Here is a 9,344-nt window from a genome sequence, read left to right on the forward strand (position 1 = left end):
TCATAAGGAGAACTTAAGAATTTTTATTTCATGGTTATACCAAACACTCCATTAGTAGTATCTCCATTATACTATTGCCCTGCAATTACAAAATTGTAAGTAAATGTTTATAAAATCAATATATACTGTTTGGCAACACGACATTAATACCTAATTTATTAGCAATTAATTAAATTAGTTTACTAATAATCTTGGAAAATACGGAGTAAACATTTGCTCTAGCTCACACCACCTCTTTGTTAGTTTTAGGAAAGTTAACATACACTATCAAAAGTTTGCTAAAGGTGAAGCATGCATGTGATGATAGCCAACAAAAGATCAAAATGAAGTAATATAGTTTAGTTTATGTTGTCCATTGTTGAACAATTTAAATTACAAATGCAAATCGACAACTTTCACGGAGAGTAAGATCAACATCATTGGTCAAGAAAATATAGAACAAAAAGTAAGACAATAATTATTAGCAATAAACAATTAATTGATATTGCTTAATACTTGCATAAATATAAATGTTGGTTTTATGAGGGTTTGCCAACATGAACCCAAAAAAAAGTAATAAATTGCATGAAAATAAATAGACATAATAAATTTTTGCATGAAAATTATAAATCTTTTTTAGGTGATACCAAATCAAAATTAATTACTCCGTATATTTTAAGAAAATTTTGTAACGTGTATATTTGTAGTACGTGAACTCCTGGACCGATCATATTGATTGTATATATGGTGGTAGGATAACATAATTAATGGGTTGAAAAAAGTCCAAAAAAAAAAGTAGAACAGTTAATAGAATCACAACTAAGTGTTCTGATTCTAGCTTTGATCTACCGTCAGATGTGAGTCATGAAGAACAAATGAGTTTAAATAGAAGAATACTTTTTAGAATTTTTGAAAGTGGTTGATACATCTGATTTGAGACTTTTTTAATGAACAACAAGTGGTTCAAAAATGATATTTTATTTTTTTCCTTCCAAGCTTATATAATGTTTGGGCATCTATATGTAACGTAGGTTATTTTATCTTAATTTGTCAATGTGAAATTAATTTTGCTAACATCCAACCTCAATAAATAGGAGTCATAAAGTAATTAGATATCTCACCTCAACCACATTAATATGATCATGAGCCAGGCCACACAACTAGTGAACAACTAAAACATGTTAATCATCCCGCAAATGTAGGTAGCAAGTTTAAGGATGATCATATGTTTAATGTGTGGTCTGTATTGCGTGGCTGTGGCTTGGGAGCCTTCTAAAATAACCAGGAGGACGCAAAGACAATGAGGAAGGAGTAGTTCTGGCTTAGGTTGAGCAAACCTATCCTGGAACCTCCCATCCCAACATCATTTCAAGACAAAAAAGGGGCCTCCATCTATCTTAGCATTATCTAATTTCTATAGGGAGGGGTTAAGAGGTCCCAAACATCATTTGATTCGACTAATTTGTCCAGCAATTTGGCTAGTTTCATATATTTATTTGATTTCCTGAGATCGAAATACATCGATCTCTGATTTGTTAGATTTCATTTATTGATTTTCGTAATATTACGTGGTGGTGATCAAACAATGATGATGGCTAGCCAAAGGAGCAATGCATCCAAGAGGGACGAGTCCGTTGTGGTCGCAATCGATAAGGACAAAGGCAGCCAATATGCTCTGAAATGGGCCATTGATAAATTCTCTCTCGGCAAAGGCAAAAGTGTCACCCTCCTCAACGTCAAACACAAGCCTAACTCATCAGGTATGTTTTTCTATCTTTTTCAAAAGTTTACAATCTCAATTTACACAGAAATTATACATACTTTTTAGATTAAACTAAATATATTATATATCTGGTGACGGAGATCTGTATAAGGATTGATTGTTAATTGTTTTGTTTTTTGGGACATATATGCAGCGGGAAGCAATCACCTAGATGATGGCTACCCAGTTGTACACAAATGTCAAATTGATAGCCATGCCAAGGAATTGTTCCTTCCTTTCCGCTGCTTCTGCACTCGCAAGAATGTAAGATTTTATTGTGAAACTGTTAGGGTTTTCCATCCGGCCATCTCAATCCTCATAAAATATATCTTGAATTTGTGGAACAGATACACGTTAATGAAGTTGTAATAGAAGGAGCGGACATAACCAGAGCTCTTTGCGATTACGTTGCCGCGAATTTGATTGAGAACATAGTGCTTGGTGCTTGTTCGAGGAACAGTTTTGTCAGGTACACAATTCCTGTTTCGATCTGTAATTCAGCTCATCTCATCTAACTCTATGGTATCTGGGCTTATAAATGCTTTGGCACAGAAGATTTAAGGCACTAGATGTTCCGAGCGGTGTAGTAAAAAACGCACCTGAGTTCTGCAATGTCTATATCATCGCGAAGGGGAAGCTTTCATCTTCGAGGAATGCCTCAATTCCTACGCCGTCGGCGCCTACTCGACAGGGTTACGGTAACAGCAACGCAGGTTCTGGTTTCTCTGATCCGCGGATCATGCAAAGCAGCGACAGCATAGGTAAAGATCTGCTCTGTTTTATGAATTTCATTGAGAATTGAACACAGGGATAAAGCTCTGCTTCATTGACAGGGAATGTTACACAATCGCCATTTTCGCGGAGAAGCACGGAAGAAAATGATTTTATCAGGTGCGTTTAGTTTAGTTTAGATCATTAGATGCAGTTTAGAAATTTATTAGCGTTGCGCATATGCATATATGAATGAATAGTAAGCAGTAATTCACGATGATCGTAATTTACGCAGGTCACCGTTCACCAGAAGCCAGTTTTCGAACAGATCGTATGGAGAACTGTCGATGCCGGAATCCGACATATCATTCGTTAGCTCCGGTAGGCCGAGCACAGAGAGGCTATTCCCTATGTTGTCTGACAGCCAGGAAATGAATTATCCCTGTCGTCTTTCCAACGGATCTGACACAGAGAGCAGGTTGAGTTTCGGATCGGTGTTCTCTGGATCCAGGGCATCGGACGTGAACAACGCTCTCAACATGGTATCACCATTCTCGCAGGAAACTGGCGGATCGTGGTCGTCGTCATCTCAGAACCTGGTATGATATGCCTTTGCGCATCCATCCCGATCTGCAAATTAGAGCCTTCAATGGACGTTTAAATTATGCTACGCGTTGTACTGTGCAATGTGCAGGACGAAGTAGAGGCTGAAATGAGACGACTGAAGCAGGAGTTGAAGCAGACAATGGACATGTACAGCACAGCCTGCAAGGAAGCACTTTCCGCAAAACAGAAGGTACTTAATTCCGTCACAATTAAAAGTTTAAATTTATCAAACAAAAGAAATCTCTATATTTTACACACACATATGCATTACATGATGGAGCTGAAACCTAAATACTCAGCTAATAATAATCTTCGCAATCGAATAGGCAATGGAACTTCATCGATGGAAAGTGGAGGAGCAGCAGAGGCTAGAAGATGCGCGGTCGGCGGAGGAAGCGGCACTGGCCTTGGCGGAGAAAGAGAAAGCGAAGTGCAAAGCGGCAATCGAAGCGGCGGAGGCGGCGCAGAGGCTAGCAGAGCTGGAGGCGCAGAAGAGGATAAACGCAGAGATGAAAGCAATGAAAGAAGCGGACGAGAAAATGAAGGTGCTCGACAAAATCGCGAAGAACGATTTCAGGTACCGCAAGTACGCAATAGAGGATATCGAGGCCGCAACGGAAAACTTCTCCGGTTCCCGAAAAATCGGGGAAGGCGGTTACGGCCCTGTTTATAGATCCACCCTGGATCATACAGAGGTGGCTATAAAGGTCCTCCGCCCAGACGCCGCTCAGGGGAGATCGCAGTTTCAACAAGAGGTTGAAGTTCTGAGCTGCATACGTCATCCCAACATGGTTCTTCTCCTCGGCGCGTGCCCGGACTACGGTTGTTTAGTGTACGAGTACATGGCGAACGGCAGCTTAGAAGATTGTCTGTTACGACGAAACAACACCCCTCCGCTTCCCTGGCAGCTAAGGTTCCGAATCGCGGCGGAAATCGGCACCGCACTCCTCTTCCTCCACCAGACCAAGCCGGAGCCGCTAGTGCACCGTGACCTGAAACCGGCCAACATCTTACTCGACCGGAACTTCGTGAGCAAAATCAGCGACGTCGGGCTAGCTCGGCTAGTACCTCCCAACGTCGCCGACAGCGTGACGCAATACCGGATGACGTCGGCGGCCGGAACATTCTGTTACATAGACCCTGAATACCAGCAAACCGGCATGTTGGGAATAAAATCCGACGTTTACTCCCTCGGCGTCATGCTTCTTCAAATCATTACCGCAAAACCTCCGATGGGTTTGACCCATCACATGGAAAGATCAATTGAGAAAGGAACTTTCGCTGATATGCTTGATCCGGCAGTTACTGATTGGCCCGTGGAGGAGGCGTTAAAGTATGCCAAGATGGCTCTCAGGTGTGCCGAGCTCCGACGCAAAGACCGGCCGGACCTCGGCTCCGAGGTACTGCCTGAGCTTAACAGGCTACGAGCATTGTCGGAAGAATCCATGCCGTCTCTGCATAGATATTAAAACAATGGTGCTACGTGTACAAAATCATGTAAAAAGACGGCGGTTACAACACAATCCAGAGGTAGTCCCCCTTGTGAGAATTCAAACCTGGACGTATAGCAAATCAAAATGCTACAGTCTTGAACTGTGATGTGACAAAGAGGTTTTTTTTTTTTTTTCTCCTTCCAAATTGTATGACAATTTAAGCTTTAAAGGCACATTGGACTAGTGCTCATTAAGGCGAGAATATCCAGTCAACTATTATGTAATTGATGCATAAACTGAGTCTGGATGTTAAGAATTCAACAATTTTTTATTGAAGTGCTGGAATGTTCATATTCCAACTATGCAATATTCACACTCTCAATTTGCGATGTTCATTCCCTTACGTGTACTCCATTTACCTCTCCATTGCCCAATTTCAGAACGAAGAAGTTGGACTAGGCTGAATCATTATGGGCCGTAATTTGGGCTTGTATACAAAACTTTGAAGGGATTCGACCTGTTTCTTATCGCATAACTTCAGTGCTACAAAATGAGCCCAATTTGGTACATCGCTTTAAAGGGGCATTTGGAGGAAATGTTAGATACATGTATTTAGTTGAAAACTAAAACATGTAAATAAGGCAAATTAAAATGTCAAAAGTCTAAAATTAATAATAAGATGAGGGAATGTGAGAATACTTCAGAAATTGCCTTTTAATAATTAAAAACTTTATGTGGAGGTTATGCTTAGGAAAATTTTGCTTATATCCCAAGCAGATATAACCTTAGTTATCTTATATAACTTGAACCAAACACCCTAAGTGTTTACCACTATTCACTGTGGACCATAGTCTATATTGTAAGATAGATCATCGATACAACTTTCATTTTTTTGGGTATAAATTCATATTAGTAATACTTAAAAATGAACATATATCAAATATAATAAACTTAATGTAGTCCAATAAAATTAAGCATGTATTATATTAAAAATAAACTTTCGTGTATGTAGTCGACATTGCACAAGGTGTATCTACAATCACTTGTGCTTCTCTCTAGTTGGTCACCAAGTTAAACATGTAATAAGCGAATCATATTCATTCTTTACAAAAAAAAATAGTAAATAAAAATAAGGTTAAAAATAAGCGAAAGATCCTCCATATAAGCATTACTGTGCCACATAAATCTTGAAAATCATGCAAGATACAACAAAGATAATGCTATTTGCACCATCTAATCTGTGATAATGGTCAAAATTTATATCAAATTGAGCAAAATTTGGTGGGAGTAGCTGTTTTCATACATCAATGATGCATCCATTTCCTCTAATTAACAAGGAATAATTAATTTCAACTAAGGTAATGAGGAAAGATGCTTGAAAATTTATTGACATGACCCTATTGGAATGGTGCTCATTTCACAAATGAACAAAGAGTCAAAAGAGGGAAGATGAGAAAGTTTTTCAAGAGATGACACCTCCCACTACAATCAATCAGCATCTTCATATTCTCTTTCCATTATGCAATTAAAACTCATTTGACATAATTAAATCATTTTTTTTAAGTACAAGTTCAAACCCACCCAATCATTCATTAATCTTATTGGATTGAGTCGACCAGTTATGAACAACTTAGGTTAATTTACTTTATTATGATCCTTTGTCAGCTAAGGTCACAAAATGCAATTTACTCAATGCACACCTTCAAAACGTGAATGCAAGTATCCCTAATTCACTAAAAATAAAAAGTTTTACAATACTTTTTAACATAACTTCTATATGTTTTGGTATTATATTTTCACTTCTATAAAATGACAGTAAGTACAACACTAACACGCACATAGCCAACATGCAAATATGCAATGCTAAATTATATTATATCCAATTTGTTCTATGATATTACAAGTATGAGAATAATAGTTCTGAAAATAATATTATTATTGATCAATTCATGATGCGGTCCCGTGAGGTGTGCCCAGCTGGTGTGGTGGAGAAGGTTGGGAAAAAGAGACCGGTTGACTCGGAGTTCGGTCCAACCGAGCAATAAGGTTCGGGACCGAGCATCATATGCCCACGACGCTCGGATAATAATCCACATCATAAGGATACAAAGAATCCTAGTTAAGATAGGAGTGATAAATAATAATATTCCTAATAATATAGAGAGATGGAGAATGAATTCTAGTTAGATAGTATGTCTAGTTCTAATATGCTCCTTCAAGTTTAAAGTTTTTTAGGAGAACATTGATGTAGCTCTGTGTGTGTGTGTGTGTGTGTGTGTGTGTGTGTGGGGAGACAGAATTGAAATGATAGAATGGGTAGTAGTAAAGTGAAAGGATTGAGGGTGAAGATGTTGGATTTCATGCGCATTGATTTAACGGATCCTTAATTATATTGTTGGAATGGTAATTAAGTAGCTAGGAATGCAGTGAGCATAATTCATAAGAGGGAACCTTAAATTACTTTAGATAGAGCACCGATATTAATCCCGTAAATTCAGGGTCGTGATCTTTAATTTGTAGTTGTTTAATCTACTTCATTATAACCTAATCATGCTCTTAAACCACTCAATATTTGACCGTATCCCTTGGCATTATGAATTTATGAGGCCACCTTTGATTAAACGTTATTTTATTATTTTAAAATGTTATTTTATTATTACTATTATTTTTTTATTCTTCCTGGCCTTAAAAAAAAAAAAAAAAAAGAAGAATTTCATGTATGATCGAAGAGGCTTTGAGTAGTGCTAATGATTTTTAATTTTTTTGGTGGTTAATCCAACCCTTTAAATATCAAACTATTTGTTGATTTATACAATGTATGACGCTTTTACTTAAGAGATTAAGAGATTGATCTCGATTTTTTTTTTAAATCATAATAAATTGATCACCATCTCTTTATTTACATGAGTTTCTTTTTAAGAATAAGTTACGAATAAAATCACATATCTTATGAAATATGTCTATATATTGCCGTTTAATTTACTTTTTATTTCATAGAATAGAATATTGTAACATAGAGTTCCATAGAATATAGTCCAGATTTATTTACTAGTCGTGAAATAAGTTATTGTTAATTATAACTCTGTACATTTTTATTTTGCATACAATATATGGTATCTCCACCACTATAAGATTAATCTAGATTAAATCATGATCGTGCTCTTTTTTTTTTTTTTTTTTATCATAGTACAGTCAATAATATAATATAATATAATTTTAATTATACAAGAAAACACAAAAATGCATACAGAAATTTATGTTGCTAAATTCCTAAATCATGAAAAATCCTTCACAATCCAAATTAAAATAGCAATAGATTTGTTATATATGAAAATTAAAATTAAGTTGTCATTTTGAATGTCGCAAAATATTTATACCGATATAATAAACAACACCATTATAATATATTACCTTTATCTCCTCTAATAAAAGTTTATGTCTCCGTCACCGGTGCATTTACTACATTTAAAGTAGCGCGTTTGTTTGTGTCGTTGTATGTCAATCCCACAAAAGAAATATCAATCTTGTCAAACGTATAATTCATGGAAAAAGATTTGTTGCAATTTGAAATGGTCATTATCTGTTATAGTCATCATATATATATGAGACACATTATATATTGATTTTTCAGGATATTTATCCTCATTCCAACAACTGCGATTCCGACTCTACCGCACCACCCTTACAACTCCCTCATTTGCTTGTCATTAAACGATTCACATATTATAATTTTGTAATTTTTCATAACAAAAAATTCCATTGTAAATAAATCTATAAAATGCATTTAATATTCAATTGTACTTTTACGTATTATAAGATGTACGGGTAGTTTTATGCAATACACATACATTTATAAAAAAGTAGGAATCAATAAGAGTCGTCCATCTAGAAAGATCTAACAGATCATCAGCAATTAAAAAAATACGGTGTCATTTTTGTAAATGACTCGAACTTTGAAGTGCAAGTAAATGCACTTAACGACATCATAGAGTACAACAATATAAAATACACTCAAACTGTGATGGAGTGCAAGTAATAACACTATGGAACGCATTTAGAGTTAATATCCAATATAATCCTCGACTATAGCGGTTTTACTCAATTTAGTCCTAAATGATTTTTTGTGCTCAATTTAGTCATCGACTTTGATGATTTTACACAATTTAGTCATTTGTTAAAAGTTCTGTTAGTTGTCGTCTTTTAGAAATAGAGTCCTAATGGTAATTTTTCATCCTTCATCCTATTTGGGATGATTCTTTCTTCTTCCTCTTATTTAGATCCATGCATAAATACAAATTTTCGTATCCAAATATTTATCTATTTATTTATTTATTTAGGGTTAAAGTTGATTTGGCGATGAAGATCTCAATTTTTGCGTGAGCTTAATAAGGGAAAGAAGAAGGAATAACTTCAAAGTTTGAGCTATTTACAAAATATCATCACGATTTTTTTAATTGGTATTGATCCGCTAAATCATTCCATATAGATGGCTTTGATTAGCTCAAAGTCACTACTACATAAATAACATATAACCTCACATTTTAGTCACACCGACGTTAAAACGATAAATGAATTTATATATTTTTTAAAAATACTTTAACATCGATTTTTTTATAAAACCGATGATGTATATCACCTAATTAAAAATTAAAAATATATATAATATACGATGTCGGTTATTTATAATACCGACACTGTATATTATATTATTATTTCTTATTTTTTTATTATGTGATATACGAACGTTCTATATGATAGTACGTATTATTTTTTAAAAATTATTTTTAATCATTAACTAGTTCTCTCTTGGACAGTAGTTGTAATAGGAGCGCCCCCCCCCCCCCCCCCCCCCC

At 35.7% G+C, this 9,344-nt stretch overlaps 1 protein-coding gene across 2 annotated transcripts; it reads left to right on the plus strand.

Moving 5' to 3' along the window:
• The first annotated feature begins 1,295 nt into the window (after nucleotides 1-1,295).
• Nucleotides 1,296-4,858, plus strand: LOC116019106 (U-box domain-containing protein 35-like). 2 transcript variants are annotated; one of them, XM_031259203.1, is made up of 8 exons: nucleotides 1,296-1,739; nucleotides 1,896-2,005; nucleotides 2,089-2,210; nucleotides 2,294-2,502; nucleotides 2,575-2,632; nucleotides 2,748-3,051; nucleotides 3,147-3,248; nucleotides 3,385-4,858. In XM_031259203.1, the coding sequence occupies exons 1-8, from the start codon at nucleotides 1,565-1,567 to the stop codon at nucleotides 4,525-4,527; spliced, it is 2,223 nt and encodes a 740-aa protein (XP_031115063.1). In that variant the 5' UTR covers nucleotides 1,296-1,564; the 3' UTR covers nucleotides 4,528-4,858. The 2 variants fall into 2 exon arrangements, with proteins under 2 accessions (XP_031115063.1, XP_031115071.1); XM_031259211.1 differs by having other exon boundaries at nucleotides 2,297-2,502.
• Nucleotides 4,859-9,344: the final 4,486 nt, after the last annotated feature.

This window comes from Ipomoea triloba, chromosome 1 (assembly GCF_003576645.1).
Source record: "Ipomoea triloba cultivar NCNSP0323 chromosome 1, ASM357664v1".
Classification (NCBI taxonomy): Eukaryota; Viridiplantae; Streptophyta; class Magnoliopsida; order Solanales; family Convolvulaceae; genus Ipomoea; species Ipomoea triloba.

What these genes read in the sequence shown, in the direction of transcription:
- LOC116019106 (XM_031259203.1), top strand. Translation starts at nt 1,565, where the DNA reads ATGATGATGGCTAGCCAAAGGAGCAATGCATCCAAGAGGGACGAGTCC. An exon ending in GCAAAGCAGCGACAGCATAG is followed by an intron (nt 2,503 to 2,574) that starts GTAAAGATCTGC and finishes CTTCATTGACAG; the next exon opens with GGAATGTTACACAATCGCCA. An exon ending in CACTTTCCGCAAAACAGAAG is followed by an intron (nt 3,249 to 3,384) that starts GTACTTAATTCC and finishes GCAATCGAATAG; the next exon opens with GCAATGGAACTTCATCGATG.